Here is a 24,839-nt window from a genome sequence, read left to right as displayed (position 1 = left end):
CTGCCCGGGGCACCCGGCACCGGGCGCTGGGCTCCGCCAAACGGCACCGGGTCGCCCGGCCCCCGCCCGCCATGTGACGCTCGCGCCTCGCGGAAGTGTCGTCACGGCCGGGCGGAAGCGAGTGTCGCTGCCGGAAGCGGGCGCGCGAGGCCTCTTCCTGTTTGTATGTAGGGGCGGAGAGAGGCGGCCGGGCCGGTGCGTGGCGGCGGCGGCACCGGGAGCGGCGGCTGGGCGGAGGAGGGGCCGGCCGCCATGGCGGTCTCCGAGAGCCAGCTCAAGAAAATGCTCGCTAAGGTAACGGCGCGGCCGGGGCCACCGAGAGCCCCTTCCCGTCCCTGCGGGCCGCCCCTGCCCTCCGCCTGCCCTGGTGCGTTGGGCGGCCCGACCTCCGCGGCGGCTGCCTCAGCGAGGGGCTGGGCGGAGGGGAGCGGGGTCCTGCCCGCGGCCTGGTGCGGGCCGCTCGGCGCCTGGCGTGGGCCAGGGGTGGCGCGGGGGCCCTGTGTCCCCTTCAGCCTCGGCGCTGGCCCCCGGGAGCGGTCGGCTCCGCTTTGGCATCTCCCGTCTCACGGGCGGCCGCGGATAGTCGCCAGCCCGCGGGGAGCCCGGGGGTGGTCGTGTCGACGGCCGGGCGAAGCAGTGATAGAAGGGTTGTGTCCGGCCACCTGGAGACTGTAAATTGGGTTAGTTTGTAAAGGGAAACATGGTGCACCAAAACCTAAAGTATTTCGTTATTTGTAGCGCTCTGAAACTTCAGTTCTGGGTTAGGGTATTGCTGGTAAAAGCTGAAGAGAAACCGTTTGCCTGGCTGAGGCTGTCATGCATTGAAGCGAGGCCGCACCTCGAATATTGTGTTCAGTTTTGGGCTCCTCACCACAAGAAAGACATGGAGGTGCTGGAGCGAGTCCAGAGAAGGGCAACGAAGCTGGTGAAGGGTCTAGAGCACAAGTCTTCTGAGGAGCAGCTGAGGGAACTGGGGTTGTTTAGTCTGGAGAAAAAGAGGGTGAGGGGAGACCTTATCACTCTCTACAACTACCTGAAAGGAGGCTGTAGTGAGGTGGGTGTTAGTCTCTTCTCCCAGATAACAAATGACAGGACAAGAGGAAACGGCCTCAAGTTGCACCAGGGGAGGTTTAGATTGGATAGCAGGAAAAATTTCTTCATTGAAAGGGTTATTAAGCACTGGAACAGGCTGCCCAGGGAAGTGGTGGAGTCACCATCACTGGAGGTATTTAAAAGACTGTGTAGATGTGGTACTTAGGGACATGGTTTAGTGGTTGACTTGGTAGTGTTAGGTTAATGGTTGGACTCAATGATCTTAAAGGTCCTTTTCAACCAAAACGATTCTGTGAAGTGGATCAGAGCTGCTGTGTGGGTTGTTGTATAGTGTGATTTGCCTTCACTGGTTAAATGAAGGTGGAAGGCAAATTCAACTTCATTGACTAGGATAAGAGTGGAGGTTTTTTATCACCCTTGTTTAAGGAAAAAAGAAAATCCCTTGGAATGTAAATCATTAATCACTGAATCATACAGAGCCATGTGTAGTTGTGCCGCTCTTCAGGTGAAAACAGGGCTTTGTCCAGCAGCTTGAAATGAAAACCTCTAAGGCTGAATACGTAGAGGGAGTTATGATTTTGTTCGGGGGAATTTTTTTAACAGCATTTAGTCATCATATTTGCTCAATTTTAAAATGAAATATAGGTGAGGATCAAAACTGAAGAAACCTTATTAAAGGGTCTTTCACTTGCATGGAATCATGAGCAAATTTTTTTTACAGCGTGAAAATGAGTGCTGAATACTACCTTGGTGTCAGCAAATGAGATCACTTATGTATTTGTATACACTTGTCTTCCTTAAATTAATTATTGCCATGCCACAGAAGAAACAGAATTTAAGGTAGTCCCATGTCCTCTTTGCCCCATACTCGCCCATTTAATACCCCCAATGCCATCTGACTTTCTGTAGGTAAGTTCAAAGTGCAATGTACTTAATAGCTGATGAAAAATTAAGTTACTATTTTACCACTTTTGTTTGTTTTTCAAAAATAGTTATGCTTTCTACTCCATAGAGGGAAGCTTAGTGGTATTTCCCATATGAATAGTTCAATGTGTGAGATAGCAAAAGACTTAAGCCCTAGTTTGGGTGAACATAAGCACTTAATTTAACTTCAGGTATTTACCTGTTGTCTGATCTTGAAAAGCTTCATTTCTCTTGTGATCTGTTTCCTGATATGTAAAACAAGGAGGATGCATTTGCCATCTGAGAATGGAGGAAGAAAAAAAAAAAAAGGTTTAGAAATTAAGAATTCAAATTAATCAGTTTTAGTTACCTTTGTAGAATCTTATATTTCCCAAAGAGATTTCGACTACTTAGTATATGAACACCGGAAAAGATTGTCTTGTAATATTCTAGTACTGCTTAGAATGGAAAAGAGAAATAAGCACAGAAGAGTATGCTTTGTGATTTAAAGCCATCATTCTCACTAGCAAAAACTTCTTCCTATGTCATTTTAATATACAGAACTTCGGTCTTCTGTAGTTATCTGGATCTAAGTACTGAAATTAATAGCTGATGTCACACTTAATTTTGCTCATGGCAGTAGCTGGAATCTTACAAGCTTATCTCTACTAAGTAAGTAATTATTCATCACTCAGTGTAAAAACTATTTGCAGCAATACTCTTTTTCTTAGTTTTAAGAGACATATGAAAATATTTTTTTCATTTTCAGGTGTTGGACCTAATTTTTAAAAGCACCACAGATAACCAAATCTAGGTTTTATCAACCCTATCAGCCACCGTGTACCAGACCCCCAGTATGTCTGCTGAGCAGGCAGGCATTGTTTTATCTATTCCTCGACTAAACTAACTTGAGACTCTTGTGCCAAAAGTGGAGTTAAATCCTGACTCTGAATCCTTATGCTTGTTAGGAGCTCCTGTTACTGGAAGCCAGTTCTTTTTTAATAGTGATTATGCCAATCTTCTTGAGTCTATATCCTGTACCGTAAGGTACGTTCCTATAAAAGGACCCCCTCTTACTTTTTAAAGTAGCTGGTGACATGCTCTCATTCGTGCTGTAATAACACATTCAGGGATGTGGGTACGTACTGCCAGTCTCTGGCTGGCCTAGCCAAAATGTCACAGACCTCTGTCTCCATGTTCTAGCAATGCCTGTTACCTATTTCTCACTTCTGCTAGGTGTTGGGAAGGAGGGAGGAATGTGCTCAAATGCTAGCAAAGTTCTCTCTCCTGTGTGAAGCCCCTCCTGCACACTCCCAATCCTGCGCACGCTTTCCGGAGGAGGCTGAGATGCTTTGCTGCAGCCCTCCCATCAAAACAGCATCCAGGGGCTGCCCGGACCCTCTGGCTGATTGACATCTGTGCTGGTGCCTCCCTGCGCATGCAGCCATCCCCACTGGGGGGGTTGCTTTTCTTTCCCACAGACCGGTGTTTTGCAGACTGACCTTACAGCTGTTTTGCCCTTGGTCACTTCAGGAAGATAAGTCACAGCATCCCCCAAAGCGCAGGTGCTTTTTGTAGACTGAGGTGGCATTATGGGAAGTGGCATGGTGTGTTCATCTCTGCTCATTAAATCAGAGTTATCATGCCCAGGAGTAGCGTCCTTGTCAATCTCTGTAGATAACAGGGAGAAGAACTAGTTTCTAAGCTTCACAACTCATGAGTGTTTGTTGGAGCAAAGGCGACCTTTAGCTGTGGCACCACGCTTTGCTCTTGGGTAATGTCTGAATTAATTTGTTCAGATGTTGTTAACATTTGTGCGCTTTGAATCACAGAATCACAGAAAGTTAGGGATTGGAAGGGACCTCGAAAGATCATCTAGTCCAATCCCCCTGCCGGAGCAGGATTGCCTAGACCATATCACACAGGAACGCGTCCAGGTGGGTTTTGAATGTCTCCAGAGAAGGAGACTCCACAACCTCTCTGGGCAGCCTGTTCCAGTGTTCTGTCACCCTCACCGTAAAGAAGTTTTTCCTCATATTTAAGTGGAACCTCCTGTGTTCCAGCTTGCACCCATTGCCCCTTGTCCTGTCAAGGGATGTCACTGAGAAGAGCCTGGCTCCATCCTCATGACACTTGCCCTTTACATATTTATAAACATTAATGAGGTCACCCCTCAGTCTCCTCCAAGCTAAAGAGACCCAGCTCCCTCAGCCTCTCCTCATAAGGGAGATGTTCCACTCCCTTAATCATCTTCGTGGCTCTGCGCTGGACTCTCTCGAGCAGTTCCCTGTCCTTCTTGAACTGAGGGGCCCAGAGCTGGACACAATATTCCAGATGCGGCCTCACCAGGGCAGAGTAGAGGGGGAGGAGAACCTCTCTTGACCTGCTAACCACACCCCTTCTAATACACCCCAGGATGCCATTGGCCTTCTTGGCCACAAGGGCACACTGCTGGCTCATGGTCATCCTGTTGTCCACTAGGACCCTCAGGTCCCTTTCCCCTACGCTGGTCTCCAACAGGTCTGCCCCCAACTTGTACTGGTACATGGGGTTGTTCTTGCCCAGATGCAGGACTCTACACTTGCCCTTGTTATATTTCATTGAATTTCTCCCTGCCCAGCTCTCCAGCCTGTCCAGGTCTCTCCTAATGGCTGCGCAGCCTTCCGGCACATCAGCCACTCCTCCCAGTTTTGTGTCATCAGCGAACTTGCTGACAGCGCACTCTAATCCCTCATCCAAGTCATTAATGAATATATTGAATAGAACTGGTCCCAGTACCGACCCTTGAGGGACTCCGCTAGACACAGACCTCCAACTGGACTCAGTCCCATTGACCACCACTCTCTGGCTTCTTTCCTTCAGCCAGTTCACAATCCACCTCACTACCCGATCATCCAGACCACGCTTCCCCAGTTTAGCTGCGAGGATGCTGTGGGAGACCGTGTCAAACGCTTTACTAAAATCAAGATAGACCACATCCACAGCTTTACCATCATCTGTCCACTGGGTTACATCCTCATAAAAGGCTATCAAGTTGGTTGAGCATGACTTCCCCTTGGTGAATCCATGCTGGGTATCAGACGTTTCATTGTGTTGGGCCCTTTGTCTTCCTACCATGGTTGAATGAAAGGATGCTGTCTGTTTACGTTCCTTAAGACATCTGAAGATTGTAAATTTTTTTTACATTTTATTACAATGAAAACATTGTCAAGGGACATTGTTAGCTTTCTTTTTAATGGTAGTTATCAGGAGGAGTGGCTACAGGGTTAAAGAGCTGCACCACATGGTGAACCCACGTTGCCCAGGAGCATCTCCTTTGTTTGTGGATTATAGTTCTGAGACTGTTAAATTCTGAGTAGTGTATCTGTGTTGTACAGATCTTCTGTGCTGCAAGTTACTCCCTGCTCCTGATATAAAAGGAAGGGAGTGAAACTAATATTATTACTGATAATATTGTGCCTTGAAATGTCTGCTTTCTAGTTGATAAAATACATGAAAATACTGATCAATGATTGATAAATACTGTGATGCTTTTGAAAAGTGCTATGGAAGATACCTGTGAGGTTCAGATCCTAGATAGCTGTGTATCAGGAATGTTCAAAAGGTCGCTGTATCTGTTCAGAGATGCGTTTTTAAGATCCACATATATCTCTCAGATACTGTTGGTTATGGTAGAACGTGAATGAAAATGCAATAGTTTTCCCCAAATCACTTGTTGTATGGACCCTTATTTAAGACTGAAGTTTGGTAAGTTATATAGGCAGGTTCAGTTAAGTGAAACGGAGAAATAAATTCTTATTCCAAAATAAGAGTGAAGAATAATGTCCATATATCAATGTAAACTCATAAATGCAGTCTATTGGGTAAAATAAAACCAAATGAAATTACACTGAAAATTTAATCTCTGAAGTCATGCTTTCTCTTTTGTTTTCCAGTATAAATATAGAGACCTAACTGTACAGGAGACGACCAGTGTTATTACTCAGTACAAGGACCTCAAACCTGTCATGGATTCATATGGTTAGTCTGTGTGTGAGAAAATTGTTCTTATTGAATTGTTGGTGGTTTAGCTATATTTGGTAATTTTTTTTGTGGGGAAAAAGGAGATTAAAACTAGAAAACATAATTTGAGTTTCTGTTCTTTACCTTTGACATCAATACTTCCTTAGAAACACAGACAGTTGTTTTCTAAAATATCCTTTCTATATTACTGAGTCTATCTGACCTACTAAGAAGTGTTGCGTTTTTCACAGGTTGACTTTTAGGTAATCACTCGGTGATGTCATACCAGTTGGTGTGTTGAGATTGCTGGTGGCTTACAAATTCAGCTTTGCTGTCATATAAAGATATTTTTAGAGTTCTATTTAGAAATAACTGTAAATGAATGAACAAATACTTCATTAAAAGTAATTGTTGCAGTCCTTAAGAGTATGAAAAAAGCATAGCCAAGTATATAGAAAATTGGTATGAGGGGTTTTGTAATGTAAATGAACTATGACAATCACTGTTAACTATTTTAAAGGCTCTGACTTAATTTGAGTGTGTTAAATGAAGATGATATCTAGGGTCAGCTCCAGAGGCTGAGGGCATGGTTTCACAAGATACAGTCAGCCAGCGTAGCTGATGAGGTCATCCTCCTTCTGATCACCTTTTTTTAACTGTCCCCTGTGGGATTCCTCTGTGAGGTAATTTATATTACTAATACATCATCAGAGACTTCATAGTGTTCTGCTTTCTAAATTCTAAATTTGGATTGAGAAGTATTAAGAAGGGACATGGACAGATAAAAGATAAATTAGTTTAACTTGAATAGCTGCAAGCCAGCAGCTGTCACAGAAATAAAAATTCGTGCAGTGACTGGAGAATCCAAAACAATAGTGAAAGGACTGTCGCTGGAATAGCAAGTTTGCATAACAATAGTGATCAGAATTCCAGTTTCTAAGCTGCCTGGGAAAGGCTGAGCACAGAACCACTTACAGATAATTGATACTATTTGGAGCAGTGAAATGAGCAACAAGAAAATGGTTACATTGCTGTTGAGATAATTTTCAAGTTTATATTAATAATGAAATATGTACCCTTATTTAAGTCCCAATATGTTCTACCTCCCTTTGCAGAACATTAGCACCAAAAGAATTGTACACGATAAGCTACATTTGAAGTATGACTAGAAACTTTCAGGTGAAATTAGGAAAATAAAAGCTTTATTACCAGAAGTTGATTTATTCAGCCAAGAATAATCTATTGGATTGAAAGGATGGGGAAACTAAATACAGCAACTTAGTAAATTGAGGTCAGGGTTCCTGTGCAGTTTGTGAACTAAACCTAAGATGTGGCAGTGAGTCGAGTGCTACGCATTTCTTCCTCTTTGCTGTATTATTGTTTGGTTAAATTACCTTTATTGATTATGTAAAAAATGTCTATGGCCCAGTAATTTTCAGTATTCTTGCTGACCTGTTTGTTTGGAGAAAGCATAAGGAATTCTTTGTAATCCTAAAATGACAGTTGTTTTTTAAAATAAGTTCGTGTTCAGATTATCTTTGCAGCAATTTGTGTGATTTGCAGTTTGTATGATTACAACATTTTTTACTAGGTCTCTGAATAAGGAACCAGTTTTATTTTCAGTGAAGGTAGTTTGACAATAATTAGTCATTAATTTCTCAGAAATATGTTATTCATAAGAAGCTACCTGACTGTAGACAATCATTTGCTAGTCCATAAATGTGTCGAGCTGCGTTTACATGTGTAACATCTGAAAACTTACACTAGTAAATAGATGGGCTATAACCTGAACAGAGATTAATGTAGCAAATATGTTTGTTTTAAAAATACTGTTTGTTCCCTTTCAGTTTTTAACGACGGCACATCTAGGGAGTTGATGAGCCTCAGTGGAACCATTCCTGTGCCTTACAGAGGTACGCATTTATTATTATTATTACCACCACCATTATTTTCCCAAATTACATGAAAAACTATTTAGATTTGTCCTGGTTCAGCTTCACTACTTCGGTGATCACTATTTTCTTGAAAATATTTACTTGTCCAAAGTATAATGTTTTAAAGAAATTGTTCCCCGTTTTTGCTGTGGAAAAAAATGTTAATGTTGAGCGTTGCTTCTTCAGTCTTATACGGCTCTGTAACATCTCTTTTCTTCCAGTACTGCACATTTTTCAAGCCTCTCAATTGAATGAGGGTTGCAAACCATTTATTGCTGCAGCAAATGATAATTCAAATTAGGGTCTAGTAATGTTGCATTGTAGAACAAACGAGATAATATGTCAGAGGTAAATGATAATTGTAAATCAAAGTTAAATTGTTCTGAAAAATGTTGAGCTCATAGCCATATTGTGAGCTCTTTGTTGAATGTTACTAGTAGATTTTGGCTTCGGTTTCTGACTCTGTGCAGTTGCATTTACTGGGTTTAGGAGGTTTTTATAAATCTGGATACAAGAGGACAGTTAGAGAGTTGGAGTAACTTCTAAAATCTTTCAAAATATCTTTTCTAGGTAACACATACAATATCCCAATTTGCTTGTGGCTGCTGGACACCTACCCTTTCAACCCCCCAATTTGTTTTGTTAAACCCACTAGCTCTATGACGATAAAAACTGGGAAGCATGTTGATGCAAATGGAAAGATATACCTTCCTTATCTGCATGAGTGGAAATATGTAAGTATAGGGAACTTGAAATCCTCAAATTGCTCAGTTCTGAATTCCTTTAAATAGTTGTATCATTTTTAATCCTCTTTATTTGAAATCTTAAACCATTTTTTAAATTAAAATGACTGCTTATTATTTGTAATGTCTTAAAGTTCAGGATGTTGCATTTTGTTGCCTGGTTAATTGCATCTTTAGTTACAGTTTGTCTGATTGAACAGTGCAGCACAGGCGTCCTTCCCTGGCAGGACACTAATGTGAAGATCTGTGAGATAAGAATATTTATAGAAGGGAAATTATAAGTTTTGTGCAACATCTCTGTGACTAAAATGGACTTGTATGAGCACTTGGACTTCTTTATGTAGACATTGCTGGAGCTTTGAGTGTGTGGATATATTTGCTTTACCAATAAATAAAGGCATTGAGCAGTGCAGGCCTCATTGAAGTTTTGACCAAAGCATGGACTTGTAAAGAAGATAAACTGTGCCGACAAGGTCAGAAGAATGGTACAAGATGCATAGTTTTGTAAAAAGGGATTAACAGGAATATATTTATTAAGCATGGGTGGTAGTTCAGCGCTTGCATGGTAATAGTGGAAAATTATTTTCCAGATCAAGATGTAGGTAGGTCTTGCACAAGCAAGAGGATCATCTGAGATACAGGTGATACAGAATTCATTCAGTTTGAGAGATGATTGGATACTTATGGTATCATCCATAAGTAAGTGGATGATAGAGCTAAGAAAATTTGGAAATAGGATATTTAATCTGGTGCTGCATTCATGATGCTTGTCCTTATTTTGGCGAAATGAGGTCATGCCTATATTAAATGTAGTTATAAACTGAGAAGCATAGTTTAGCTATATTTAAAGGAGGTTTGTGCCACTCCTTAGTGGGTTAGAATATTTTTTCTTTTGAGCCATTCTGAACCTGAGCAAAAACTATATGCTGTGTCAAATTGAAATGTCTGAAAACTTAGTGATCTGTACTTTTTTCATGTTGGAGGGTAGATTTAAGTTTTCAAAAATTACTGTAATCCATCATTGCACAGTCATCTTCAGTCATTTATTGCCCTGCAGTTGATATGGAACCATGTATTCCCGTTTATTCTGAGTGTAGACACTGCTGCAGCTGTATTTTGCTATACCGTTTTGAATACCAGCTGGCTGGGTTTGGAATCTGTAAAGAAATCCATAAAGGAAGTTAAATATGGACATATATATATAAATATATTTTTAAAAACACAAATAAAAGGACGGTGCTTGAGAGCTGATTGGTACCGTTTTGTTATTATAGTCAGTTAAACTGTCTGTTAATGAAATCAACAACTTGTGATTTGCTTACCCTCACAGCCCCAGTCAGACTTGCTAGAGCTGATTCAGGTCATGATTGTTGTGTTTGGTGAGGAACCTCCAGTCTTTTCTCGGCCTACTGCTTCATCAAGCTACCCACCATACCAGGCAACAGGCCCACCAACTAGTAAGTGGTCATGGCTACTAATTTCTACAAATAGTCGTATTAATATTCCAAAGTGTATTGTTCCTCTGCATAGTTTGTCAACAAATTATGTGTTCCACTCTAGAATGACTTTCTATATTGCTGGCTAATGAATTCACCTGTGCTGTACTTGACCTTTTTGAACTGTGTTGGAAGAATGTGTGTGTGTTTTTGACTTTTGGAAGGAAGGGAAAAATCAAGTTTGTATTTAAAAAAAAACAAAATCAAAACCAAAACACACACACCCCCCAAGCCCCTCAAAATGACCAGTAACCTGTCAACTTTCAGAGATAAACCTTAGAAAGAGATTATTCAGATAACTGCCTTTCTATCTTAAATTTTTATTCTGATAGTACAAGTCCATCTGTTAAGTTTCCTGCAACCATTGATTTCATAAGCAAAAGCATACTGCTTGTGTTTTCTATGCCGGCACTCCTAGGTTTTGGTTGGTTTTTTTTATTTTTTAATAATTGCTGGCTGAATATGAAAAAAACCTGCCTTGTGATTTTTCATTCTTCTCTGTTGATTTGGTACTCTGACTTAGTACTCATTTTCTTGCAAAAATTCTCAAGGCTTTTAAGTCTTTTATTTATTTAAACTTCTGGAGGCATCTTATTTTAAAGTCTCGGGGTAAGTGGGTGGGGGAAAAGGGGCACGTGGGAAACAGAAAATCCTAGAAATTCTTCCAAAAGGAGACTCTGCATTGAGTAGGAAAAAAAAACCCAAACAAAACAGTGACCTACTCAAGCCAAAGACTGGGGCAGGAGGGCAGGGGGAGCAGATTAGCTGCAGGTTCTTTAATGATATAATAACAGTTCTACAGTAATTTAATGGCAGAGTAGCTGTATTTGGGGTTATATTTTTGCTGTATTTTTAAGGCTCTGTCTGTTTTCTATTGAAGTACAGCTTTCATCAGATCACAGTGTTACATCTGCAAAGCTGAAGTACTATTCATTACAATTTCCAGCGGAAACCATTTTTAACAAGGTCTTAGGTTCTTAACATGGGAGAAATGGGGTAGCAAACATAAATGGGACCATTAGGGATAGTTGGCTAAAGGTAAGTGTTTGGGGCTTTTTAGCTTGTCCAGCACTAGCCTACCTAGAAGAGCACTAGATGATTCTACCATTCTGATTTTCCAAGAAGAGTGGGTGTCAGTACAGGTATAGTTCTAGTAGAGACTGTGACCTGTATTGTACTTTAAGGAAGGACCATCAATTGAAACACACTTGATCACTCTTGTAGTCACTCAATGCTAGCGTAGTTGAAGTAATTTTAGTGGAAATGTTTCAGGATTTTCACATTGTTAATAGCTACTTAGTTTTACTAGTGTAGTCAGTTTCTCCTTATTTTTACAGACATTTAGGTAGGGTTTTTTTTAAGTTCTAGATACACTGTTTAAGAAGAAATGAAGCCCTTTTTAAAAAATTGAATCATTTGAAAGCATTCAAGGATGAAAATAGCTTGGCTTTTTTAAAAAAAAAGCCATTTGATGTAATATTCCTAAAATTACTCAAAATGTGGAATAACTATATTCAAAACGTAATTTTTATAATAGAATTGCCAGATTTCCAAGAAGAAACTTAAAATTGCTAGGACTTAGACATTTATGTGTACTGATAAAAAATTTTTAAAGTGTAACTTCTAAATGGCAGAAATTACTGGATAAGAACATGACTGGGCTGTTAAATAGCTAATCAACTGTTGTGAGGTCTGAAGGTACTTAAATTATACACTCATCATTTAGTGAGTAGAGAGCAATGGCTACATTGGAAAGGTTATTTTCTTTTTTCAGCTATTATATAAAAAATGGAGACAGCTCTTCAAGTGTGTCATCTTTAATAACTTGCCGCTGTTTTGAGTACCCTAGCTGCAGATGCTTTTTCTAATGTATCCACATTTTACTTAGTACAGCTACTCATTGTGGATTTTTAAATCGATATCCATTTTTATCCATGCAGTGGTTAGTTTAAAGTAATGATTAAGAAAAAAATAAATATGCAGTGAAAGGTGTTCTAGCCAGTTGTTCTAAGGAATGTGTAATTGACTTCAATTACAGTTCTCATACTCTCCCTCCAAACAAAATTCTCTTGAAAATATTTTCACCAAAGTTGATAAGTAGAATCTTCAGAAATGCAAAATTTGTCTGTGTTTTGTGAAAATGTGCTTGCATACAGAAAAGAAATTCTAACTGGGCAATACATGCAAGGTCCACATGCAGTGGACCTTTACATGTTTTGAGGGGAAGCAGCTGCCTTGGTAATATGGCACAGAGATAGCTCACAACAAACATCTGCATGTGTCCCTCTTGCCAAGCTGCACAAGAGCAGCATGGGTAATGTCTGGGAGTGTTGTGAGAAGCGATGGTGTTAGAGGATGCAGGGTAGATGTTATTGAGGGGTGTTGACCATAGAATGACTTCTCTTATTGTTTCATTGTGTTATACTGTATTCATTGTTCGATAATATTTTGAAAAGCATGTAACTGCAGCATAAGTACAACTCACTAGTGTGATCTTAATATATGTTAAGCTTCTGAAAAGTAAAAATACACAAAATCATTATTTTATTTAGCTTCCTATGTGCCAGGCATTCCAGGTGGAATATCTACCTATCCAGCAGGAAGTACTCCAAACCCAAGGTAAGAACCCCTTTAAACCATCATCATTTACATAATAGACAGTTTCACTGAATAGTATCAGTCTTAGTTGTGTTTTCTTATGGTGTATTTGTTGTATAATTATCGTGTTAGCAGGTTTTTTTTAAAAGCGAGGGCTGAATTCTTGTCAATAGCCAAAAGAAAGTTTGAGAAAGCTTTAGCTGGCTTAGTGTTGCTTGCTTCAAATACAGTATACTGGGGTGATAAATAGATTTTGAAAATTATTACCTAACTCCCAGATGTTATCTTGCTTCAGTTGTGTATCAGATCAGTCTTTATAAGGTTGTTATGTTTACATGATATAGAAAGAAATGTACCCCTACAAGCTGGGGGGTTTCATTAGCATTGGTATTTTTTGGCATAATTAGCAACTCAAAAAATTGAACAAAACAATTGCTGGATTAATACAAACCTTGACTCCAGCATAAATTTAGGCTTAATTCAGAGCACTCTAAGAGAATTTGAAGAACACAAAATTATTTTAAAAGCTTTCTATTAATATAAAACAAGATTTTTTCTTTAAGTATGTCAGGTAGTAGTTTGGAGTAAAACTTTCCAGCAGACTAGGCGTTCTGTCTTAGCAAATAGTAAGATGCTGATTGCTGCCCCCTAGTGTGTACCTGCATTTTTTCACATAATAATTAATTATTTCTAAGATCCTTATGTCCTGATTTTGTGTTAGGAGCATATGAGGAGTTGCTGTAGTATATAACACTTTGATAAAAAAAGAAAAAAATGTTAAAACCCTGTAAGCATTAGGAAGGTGAGGTGTTACATTTTAAGAAGTGAAAAATGGGGATTTTGATAAGTTCTTATGGCAAGTTTTTTCCTTGTAAATACATTTATTTAAAGTGCTCTTAATGTTTGTACAAAAATGAATAATAGAAGAACTATTTTAAAAATAGTATAATTTGTGAATGAACAGAAAGGTTTTAAGAACTATTAAATTTGCAGTTATCTGGAGAGGCACAGAATATGGTTATTTTGTATTTTACATGTTTTATTTGTTTACTTAGAGCCATGGTTAATACTCTGCTGTATGCAGGTGTTTGTTGGTCTAGTAGTGACTAATTTGAGTCCTTGTTTCAGTTGATAGTAAACGTATTTTAGAAAGGTATTGTAGACTGTCGTGTGTCATCTCGCAATTGTTTCAGTGAACAAATGAATACTTTTGCTTTCCTTCATCCTTCAGAGCAGGGCTGAGAATTTCTGGAGGAGTTTCATCTTGCAACTGTACTTTGTACAACATTTTTAGGTTTACATAAAGCGGTTCAGCAATCACCTTGTTAAAAGTTCTTATATTAAAAATTAGTAAATTGAAATTGGTGTTTGTGAGTTTGTAGCTAGAATAATTTATTTTGGATACTTTTGGGGTTTCATATGGCAAGTTAGAAATTGCATGGAAAGATTAAGAGATTGAAGAGAATTTGGAATGATCCAGATGCTTGACCAGGCAATAACTAGATAGGGTTTCGGATAAAAAGGTATCTTCTTAAATCATCCTAGAAATGTAAATTGTGAAAGATGTTAACGTGAACAGGAAAAGAGAAACAGTGTAACTTGGCCTGCAATTTAAACATTTTATTATGTAAAGAAATGTTTAACATGTCTACATAAAGATAATATACATGGATGATATTTTACAGATAGTTACATCACATTAGTGTATCTTTCTTTGTCAAAGCAGCTACCCAAACTATCCTTATCCCGGTGGTGTTCCATTTCCAGCAACCACTAGTGTTCAGTACTACCCTTCTCAGCCTCCTGTGACTACTGTTGGTGAGTACCTTTGAAAGGATTTCTCGGAAGTGAAGCTTCCCTCTATAACTGATGTGTAAAGAAAGAAAATGGAAAAAGGAATGTGTTGTTCTTAATCTGACCTTCCAAAGGGTTGATCTTCAATTAAAAAAGTTATTCAAAGGAAGAATAAAAGACATTTTATGTCCTTTGCCTTATATTTTATTCAGTCAGGAACTTGATAAATTCCTGGGTTTGTGCAGTGCATTGTGTGTGCTCTGTGAATGTTTTCAAGAACACTGCGCGTGACTACCTTAAGTTTTTTTTCTCACCCTTTAACTGTAGGTGACTTTTGATTGCCTGTGTTGCTCTGTTCCTGGTTTATAAAAATGCTTTTGTCCTTGTTTAATCATCTACTGGACTCACTTTATTTACTGTTCATTTACACTTTCTTTACTCTAAAAGTCATAGCTATCTAAAGCAGAGGTTTCCAATGCATTTGGAATGAGCTTCATTTTTACTGTGTTTCTTCTCCAGCTGATTCACTGTTGCTTCTTAATGGTCCATACTTGTTATTTCCTTCTTTCTTCCCTTCAGCAGCAAGATCTAGGGTGTTAACATGTATCTTTTCCCAATCTGCTGCTCCATGGTCCTGTGCTGGCAAAATACACTAGCTCGGTTTCAGCTCTGCACCTCACTTTTAGTGTACGTGTAACAGATTGGGAAACAGTGGTAAAGGTCATCTAGTAAGTAGGAAGTTGCTGCAGTAACTTTCCAATTGGATGATTCTACTTCTGGGGCAGTTATGTGGTAAGGACGTAGACTCTTCTGAGACCTTGTTCAGAGTATCAATAATTTGTGGTCTCTTGCACTGCAATTTAAAGTGCATCCATAGGTTCTTCATTTAGTGTGTGAGCTCCCAGTTATTTATACACACTTTTCCCTACAGAACTGTGTGTAATTTGAGATTTTCATTCACACAAGTGAGGACAAAGGAAGTTCACAGCTTGGCAAAGGAAGATAGATGCTTCTACTTTACTCTTAAAATATTTGAGTTGTTCTGTTGTTACAGAATTTGGAAACAACAATAAGTTGTATGTTGTATTCTTCTTGTGTCTTTGTGTCCACATTCTTTCGGCCTTCTGAATTAGAAAAGTCTTTTCTGAAAGTTGTTGGCTGTTTCAGTTGTGTTCTCCACTCTGAGGGGATGTGTGTCTACCATGCACACTGCAAGGAAGCCACTGTCCCACTTAAGTAGCTCAAACAGTACTCAGTGTTGGGGACCTGTAGTTGGGTCCTTGAGAATTGATGGTCTCCACTGGTTCTCGTGTAGGGAGATGATAAAACCTTTCTAGGGAACATCGGCTTTCTGCAGTGTCTTTCGCAAACAGATCCAGTTTTGCTTTTATGTAGTAGAGAGTTAATTTAAAATATAGATATGTCCTATTTCATTTCTTTCCCTCATTTTCATCCCCAGTGAAGATGAACAGAGGTGGAATATCTGCGAAATATCATAGAAGGCTCTTCAAGTCCTGAGTTAGACTGTCTGATACCATGTTGTAATGTCACATTTTGTAGTGGCAGTTTAACATCAGACTGATTCACTTGATGCAGCTAGGTAAAAGTCATGCACCTGTTACACATGGTTTATCTCTTGTGCCAAATGAAATGCAAACATCTCTTTAATAATCCACTGTATTTACAGTACTGTTTGTTTTTTACAGTACAGTATTGTTGTTTTTTCTTTCAACTGCAAGTGTTTATTTCCTGTACAGATTGTTTGTCTATGGTTTATTGTGATAATTTATTTAGGAGCATATCAGGTGTGTGGGTAGTGGTGGGGTGTTTACTGTAGTGTGCTTAGTTTGAATTGAATGAAAATACTCATTCAGAGTAGCTTAAGTTTTTAATAATAGATGGTTTTTCAAGTAGTCCTTCAGGCTTTTTTCTGTGCAATCATCTGCCATTAATTACCTTTCTGATGCAGTTACTAGTTTGATGATTCTGCAAGGTCACTTCTGAAACCAGACTCTGCCTGGTAAAGGTTAAGGGTTTCAGTGCTCTCTGGATTTAATGGCTATGTGCCATAAAACCTTCCCCAAGCTGGGCTAATTATGGAAGTGACAGAAAATGCTAAGGGTTCATGCTCTTTAAGAAGATACATAAAATCTAATTGAGCTGTATTAAAATGATCCTTTATATGTTCAAAGACCTCTTTCCTATCTGGCGGCACTTCTATGTGAACTTCCACTGTGTTAGGTGTATTGTGATTTTATTTTTTTTCCTCTTACTTTACTGTTAAACGGAGACTTGTATAAAATCTCCCAGAATGAGGGCTATCGGGGGGGGGGGGGAAAAAAAAAGTAAAACTGATGGCCCGTTCTGACTTAGTGTTAGAGAATAAGTCATTATGTAAAGTAAACAGTAACTGAAGTCATGCTAATGCTACAATTGAAGTGAAATCGGACCTTTTTGTTTTGTTTTGGAACATGTATATTTACAATTATCTGCCTTAAACAGGAAGTCCTAAACAGTGAATAAACTCTTTTGTCCCAGATAGTTTGACTGATTTGGTTTAAGTTTTACTTTTCAGTGTAGAAAGTACTGTTCTTATCTCCTTTTCATAAGAAGCAGCAATGATGGATCTCTGGGTTTGTGTGTATGGTGCCATTTGACAGCTTCTGTTGCTGATTCTAATAGGTAGTTAACCAAATACTGAAAATTATCTTGTTGACTGGCAACAAGGTGAATTGCTTAAGTCAGAACTGTAAGTCACATCAAGTTTTGAGACATCTATATTTTTGTAAGGCTATTTTTGCACCAGTTGATTAATAATTCAATCTCTTTTTTTCCAGTAGTAAAAAAAAATATTTAGCGCTGTTTATCGTGGTGTAATTTACTCTAAAAATACCAGTCTTTAACTACTGTGTTTAAGTGGCAAAATTAATGTATGGTTTGAGTTGCTTGTTTGCTTTTGCTTCTTCTGGGGGCCTCTGATTATTAAGAAAGGTGAAGAGGTTGATTGGATGTTGGCTGACTTGAGACACTTTTCTGAACCTTTGGGAACGAAAAAGAAAAGATATACTAATGGTTTTGTCTTTAGCTATGTGAGATTTATGGGAGCCTCAATGAATGTTTTTTCACTTTTTAATTTTTTGAGATGTAGGGTGCTGAGAAATGTGATGTACATAATGCCATACCAACTTCAGGGTTTTGATAACTGTGTCTTGGGATAAAAAGATAATCTGGTAAAATTTCTTTTTGCAAGTTTCTTTCCAGTTACAGAACTTCAAATCTCTCCACATTTCATCCATACAAGTTGGAAAGTTTAGGCACAAAACCTGCTATAATTCTTGCTTTATTAGTAGTTGTTTCAATCCAGTTGAAATCTCACTGATCTAAAAGGTGTGAGGCACAAGCATGAGGAAACTGTGACACTCCAGTTTTTCTTATAGAAGAATGGTTGAAGTGGTTTGTGATAAATACGGATAACATCCTGCAGCAAGTAGCCACTTAGCATTCTCTAGAGCAACACGAGTTTCCTGGTCTGCAGATACACACCACTGCCTGTGACAGCCATAAAGGATTTACCTTTCTATGTAAAAATGTGTTAGTGACAGGCTCTTGAAATTAGGTAATCTCATTGAAAGGTTGATTTGCAAAAGCAATGGTAATACTTGGGCTTAAATGTGAAAGCCTCTAGTGCTTCAGAGGGAGAGAGACTAATGAAGTATATTAGAGAATTAATTTTCTTCTATGATATTTTCTAATATTGCTGCATTGAAATGTGATTTAGTAAACTGAAATTACAAGTCGTACCTAGCAGTCAAAACAATCAAAACAGGTAGTAACCTCAGTTGTGGTAACTCAGTTACATAGCAGCCTCTGTTGCTGTTTAACATTGATCATTTATAGAAGCTAGTTATTTAATACTAGAACAGTATTGGTTAGTAGTTTGTTTCACTACTACTAAAATCACTGCGCTGAGTTTCTGGGCGCAATGGACCAAGTGAAACTGGCGAATTAGTATACCTGCAATCAAATTGTATGTCATCATCTTTGTCTTACATTTAACCTAAAATAGCTATGCTTGTTCTTGTTAGAAGCAAATTGTATAACTAATTCCAGAGAATCTCTGTATGCTTGACTAATACTCTTTATTCAACTAACATTAAAGAACTGTTTTATCCAGAGAGAATTTTTACAGGTTCTTCAGGGGTGCCATTACGTAATTTTATAAACCATGCTCCTCCCCACCCTGGTCCAATAACAGTAACATGCTGCAGAAGTTTAAAAAAAGAAATGGTAGGCCCAGTGTAACACTGAACACGTACCTAAAAGACTGCCATCTGATTTTAGTCTGCCAGAACATATCTATAAACCATATGCTAATACAATTGATTAGCATTTCTCTCTCTGCTTTATAATCTTTTAATAAATGTTGCTTGTTAAAGTAACATTACCTCAATAACCAATGTTCTAAATTAATGCTGATTGTTTCACTGCCCTCCCATACCTGCCCTAGGATGGCTGAATGAGAATAATTGTGAAACCAGTTGGAAAGACTAGATCATATTGTAGCTTTTTAATCACTTGATACTCTCCATTAATTTGTCACTAAAACAGACCCTGCTATTAGATCTTCATAAATATAAAAGGGCAGCAATTAAGATCTTTTTCATTGAAATTATTTTTGTTAGCTTAGTGTTCATCTATTTTTATTAATCTTTTTTTAAAAAAAAAAAAAAAAAACAAAACCAAACCAAACTGTAATTGGCAAGCCTCAAGATAAGAGTACCTATAGGCAAATTCACTGTCTCCAGCCAGCCGTTACCTTAATTGTAGTTCCTATAGAGTTTACCAGAAATTTATTATTCTTCTAAATACTCAGACTAACAACATTTGTAGACTTCAGGGGAAATAGCCAGGCCATTTTTAAATTAAAGGAAGATTGTGGATGTGGGAATAGTAAAGTGAATGAATGGACGTGTACTCTTAAATTTACTTTTGCACATCTTAATGTGTTTTATCTCACTGTGCTCTCTTTGCTGCTTCTGAAAATTATTATGGAAAACAGTTTATTTTAGTATCTCATATTGCTAAAGTACATACAGCAAGTTAGCCCCTTTTCAAACTGGCAGAACAGAGTTATTTTTATGCTTGTGAATTTTCTTGTGCAGGACCCAGTAGAGATGGCACTATCAGCGAGGATACCATTCGAGCTTCCCTTATTTCAGCAGTCAGTGATAAACTGAGATGGCGGATGAAAGAAGAAATGGATCGTGCACAAGCTGAACTCAATGCCTTGAAACGGACAGAAGAGGACCTGAAGAAAGGACACCAGAAACTGGAAGAGATGGTAACTCGCCTGGATCAAGAAGTGGTAAGCTGAGATGAAACATTGCTCTGTATCTGAGTATTCCTAGTAGTGAACAGAAGCATGTAATTAATTCATTATTAAGCATGATAGAAATATCAAAGCCTTCCAGTGTATTGCTGGAATATTCCAGAATATATTTTAAATATATATTCTCTTTCCAAATTGAGGCGTGTGTGTTCAGACTGAAGCAAGTCAGAAATAGCAGCGACCATAAGATGCATTGTCCTGCATGTATCTTAACAAATGCCATTGTTCAGTAGTAGAGGAACAGTGTTATTTTTCCCCATCCTCCCTGTGAAAGATGTCAGTGGTGTGAGATTATTTCATAATTGTGTCTCAGTTTCTGGGTAATAATGTGTAACAACAGCACTGGAGAACGTTTCAGTGTCTTAGGGTAGAGACACTGATTTTAGTCACAGTCTCCTTGTATAACCTGCAGACTTTTCCTTTCCTAGACCGGAGTTTCTCCTACTGAGTATGCTCAGAAATTCATCCAGTTTTTCATTAAGGCCTTACGTCTTCTGTTAATCCATCTGCTCCTGCAGAAGAGTCGGCCTCTTCTACTGGGCAACTAGCGATAGGACAAGAGGACACAGCCTCAAGCTTCGCCAGGGGAGGTTCAGGTTGGACATTAGGAAGAATTTCTTTTCAGAAAGGGTTATTAGACATTGGAATGGGCTGCCCAGGGAGGTGGTGGAGTCACCATCTCTGGATATGTTTAAGAAAAGACTGGACATGGCACTTAGTGCCATGGTCTAGTTGACATGGTGGTGTCAGGGCAACGGTTGGACTCGATGATCCCTGAGGTCTCTTCCAACCTGGTTGATTCTGTGATTACTGCTCGGGAGTAAGATTTTGGGATTGATGAACAGTTTCTGAAACCAGCTCAGTGCTCAGATAAGGTTTAAAAAAGAAAATTATAAATTATTAATAAGGACTAGGGAACAGGGAATACCATTATGTCACTGTATAAATCTATGACATGCCCACTTTAAACGTAGTGTGTAATTCTAGTCTTTCCTATCTTGGAAAGAAAGGATATAATACAACTGCAGATGTTTGATGCAAAGGCAAGAAGGGTGATCCAGCGCATCAGACAGCTTCCATGTAAGACATGACTAAGTAAGCTAGGACTTCAGTCTGGAAAAAAGACAGTGGGGACAGAAAGAGTGGAATATGATAATGCTCTGTATGGCTTTGAGTGATATGAGGAAAAACACAGTGGTGTACAGTCTCTTCCAGTGTGTTAGCTGTGGAACATCAAAAATATGAGGAGGCAAATTCAAAAGTATCAAAAGGAAGTACTTCTCATACAGATGCAGTTAAATTATAGCTACCATTAGTGGGTAAAGCCAGCATATTCTCTTTCCTGTCAATACAGTTAAATGTTCGTGTGATCCATGCTCACCAAACTTGTATAGGAACTTACTTCAAAAGACACATTTCCAAATAAGATAATTATTTTGGCTTTCCTTTTATTATCTGTAGCTAGTTTAAATGGTTATTTTTCCTTATGTGGCACCTTCAGAATACTTAAAAGACTGTTAGCATGCCTTCTTTACAGTTATAAATTGGTAATGGATTGACATTATCTGAAACAGCCTTTACCTTTTTAAAATTAAAGAATCCAAAATCTATAGATTGCTAGCTCTTTCTTTTGTAAAAATCATAATAGAGATGAGTAGAGAAGTAAAGAATCAACTGGCATGTCTAAAAATCTTTCATCTTGACAGTTGTATCACAAGAAGACATTCAGCTCTTGAGACCTAAGAAATAAACAAATATCTTAATTGTTTTTAGGCTGAAGTTGACAAGAACATTGAACTTCTCAAGAAGAAGGATGAGGAGCTCAGTTCTGCCTTAGAGAAAATGGAAAATCAGTCAGAAAATAATGACATAGATGAAGTTATTATTCCTACAGCACCGCTTTACAAGCAGATCCTGAACTTATACGCAGAGGAAAATGCAATTGAAGACACCATCTTCTACCTTGGGGAAGCATTGAGACGTGGAGTGATAGATCTAGATGTCTTTTTAAAGGTAAGTTTCTTGGGATGTTTTTAAGATGTGCATTTTAAATGTGTTTAAATACTCTGAACTCTTATGTTCAGCTTAATAATGTTAGTAATTTCCTCACTGAAGAGGATCCTATAAGAACATGAATACTTATATGTTGAAACATAAGTTTGAAATGAGGAATTTCAGAATTGAGATAAAAGAGCAATGTTAAAAGCATTAGAGATATTAAGTCATTTATCATTAGACACGTGCAACAGTGTCAACATAAGCTTTCCCTTGAGCTTGCATCCTAATTCTGAAGGGACTAAATTTACAGGTGATTGGAGTATTCAGACTGCTTTTCACTTGTAGTCTGTGGATGCCTCTGCTGAGGTAGCCAGTGGAGTGTTAGAATCATGGGGGCAGGGGAAGCCAGCTAGCTAGTTTTTTGTCTTGAGCAGAGACCTTCTTAGACAATTTGTTCCCTTTCTTTGCTCTCCTTAATGCTGAAAGCTTTCATAATGTCTGATCTAATAACCTTTATTTTGAACTTATGTACATGGTGATGGCACATGAAATAAAAACAGATCTGTTGTTATTTTGAAAAGATTAAAAACACTTTTTAACATGGGATAAAACTACACAAAATGTTTATGTCAGAGTAATTAATGTTGCCATTGGATATGGAAAGATTAGTGTGCAGAAGTGTTAACAGTCTGTACTGGGGCCAATGGGTAACAAGAGCTACCAGTCCTTCCTTTTTCTGACAGTTGAGTTTCCCCCAAATTACCTCTTAAGCTTTGCTTTTCACATCCAGTGTACAATGCACTACATAGAGACATATTATTTCTTTCTTATGTGGCTTGCTAGTTCTGTTTATCTACCATTAAAAGAACTGTTCTTTGTCCCATGGGAAGTGCCTTAGTCTGACTTCACCTTGGAGTACATATTACTGCTTTTCTCTCTGATAAGAATATGTGCAGAGTTAATAATTCAAATCACAAAAAAATATACTATAGTGATTGCATTTGGTAGCCATTTTAAGCCAAGTCATTTTAAGCCAAGAAAATGCCATTTAGTAGACTAATGCATTTAATGTTTCAAAAAAACTAATGTCCTGTTTGGGTCATGGAATGTGTCATGCTTTGAAAATTTGTATCGCAATATAATTAAGATTATATCAAAACTTTCCCAATAGCCAGCTGTTCTTATTCTTTCTTTCTGCAGCACGTACGTCTTCTGTCTCGCAAGCAGTTCCAGCTGAGGGCGTTAATGCAGAAAGCAAGGAAGACTGCTGGACTCAGTGATCTCTACTAAATTCTCAGACTTTAACTGGGAAGTTAGATTTCCTTATGAAGCAGCCATTCTCTTCGTATTTCTCTTAATCAGTAGGTGCCCAGAATAAGTTATTACATCATTCAAGTGTAAGATATTTTGAATCAATAATATATTTTCTTTTTGGTAAAAACTAGCTTTTATTAATGCACTTTCTATCTCCTGTAATCTTTGTGCTGGTGGACTTACGCTGAATAAAACTTGTTGCATATTTTCTTCCTCTACAGAACTGTGTATGATGCGCTTTCTTTACCAACAAGCCTGGCTTATGCAGTGTCAGCTTAACCATACTTTCACTTTACTTCTGAGATTTGGAAGACATTTCGGTGTCCTGAACTGGAAAAATTCACATTTCAGTGTAACTAACCTTTGTTATGACCAATGAAAGCTGGAAACTCAAATTTCAAGGCCCTGCTGTTTGACGTAGCTGTTGACATCCAAGGATTGTTCTCTTAACGTGAGCTTAGTAACTTTTATATTGACTTGTCTATTCTACCATCAGATCATGGTCATAGTGGAGTATACCTTATGATGCCTTAAGAAGCCTTGATGTGTATTGCATTTTTTCACTAGAAAATGCTAGGAAGGCAAAAGGCTGATATATTTGGTGTTGCAGAACCTGCCAGGCAGAAAACACTACATGCCCGAATGCCACAGAAAGCACAAGTTCTGGCTGTGTTAGCTGGGACGGAGCTCATGTCAACAAGCCTGGGGGTTAAACACTGCACTGTCTGCAAAACAGGGTACGTTGTACAGAGCATCTCCCAACTTGGAGCACTGTAGGGATTCAGAGTGTTGCTCTTGTCGCCTCTCAGCAGCATGCTGCTGTCTTCCTCTGTTTGCTTTCGTAGGCTGCCTCAGCAAAGCTAACTTAAAAACCACAGTTTCTTGGTCTCAGTGCAGTAATTAGTGTGGCTCCAAACTGAGCGCTTAAGACTTTTCATGTTACCATTGGATCTGAAGAGATTGGAGTTCATATTAAAAAGTGGGGTGAGACTTCATGTAGTAAAAATTCTAAGTCCTGTGGATCTTCTGAAAGCTTTGAAAATGGCTTAATACCCTCTTCCTATTACCTGCACTGTTGCTCTGTGCTCTTTCCAAGTGCTATTTTGGTCAGGTGGATACAAGAGAAAGCAGGACCATATGTACAGCCTTTCCTTTGTTACTGAAGTTGCTTCATGAGCACTTTCAGCTTATTCTAAAATATTTTCTTCTGGGGAGTAGCACCAGCTGCAGTCCATATTGAAAATCTACCTGGGACTCAAGAATGGAAACAGATCACCTGATTAAGCTACATGCTGTGTCCTCATGTTAGAAAAAGCAGTAACTAAGGCCTTTCCCTCTTCCTTGTAATGAGGTATATTGTTTTATTAATGACACAGAAGATGGCTAATTCTTCCTTATCTTAGTATGGGCTTTGAGGAGTAACTTTGGTCATTGTTTCTATGCATGGCTGCTAGAGGAGGGAAGATAATTTTTTCTGTGCTTGGCAGCAAGTTGACTTTTTATGGCTGTCAGGTACTTGATGGGGAGATATTTCTTCCTACATGCATTTTTGTGTATACAGGTAAGGAAGATGCTTCCTTTGTTGCACTGTTTCTTCACTCCCCTGATATAATGT

The 24,839-nt window shown here is 38.7% G+C and overlaps 1 protein-coding gene across 2 annotated transcripts; it reads left to right on the top strand.

The window, feature by feature from the left end:
• Positions 1-137: 137 nt before the first annotated feature.
• TSG101 (tumor susceptibility 101) lies at positions 138-23,447 on the top strand. 2 transcript variants are annotated; one of them, XM_068398962.1, is made up of 10 exons: positions 138-294; positions 5,892-5,976; positions 7,806-7,871; positions 8,463-8,626; positions 9,966-10,092; positions 12,684-12,750; positions 14,456-14,547; positions 19,686-19,888; positions 21,686-21,925; positions 23,111-23,447. In XM_068398962.1, exons 1-10 carry the CDS (start codon positions 253-255, stop codon positions 23,198-23,200), a joined length of 1,176 nt encoding a protein of 391 aa, XP_068255063.1. In that variant the 5' UTR covers positions 138-252; the 3' UTR covers positions 23,201-23,447. The 2 variants fall into 2 exon arrangements, with proteins under 2 accessions (XP_068255063.1, XP_068255062.1); XM_068398961.1 differs by having other exon boundaries at positions 14,453-14,547.
• Positions 23,448-24,839: the final 1,392 nt, after the last annotated feature.

The sequence above is a fragment of the Nyctibius grandis genome, chromosome 4 (assembly GCF_013368605.1).
Source record: "Nyctibius grandis isolate bNycGra1 chromosome 4, bNycGra1.pri, whole genome shotgun sequence".
In the NCBI taxonomy this organism is placed as follows: Eukaryota; Metazoa; Chordata; class Aves; order Nyctibiiformes; family Nyctibiidae; genus Nyctibius; species Nyctibius grandis.
This window is presented reverse-complemented; position numbering and strand designations above follow the sequence as displayed.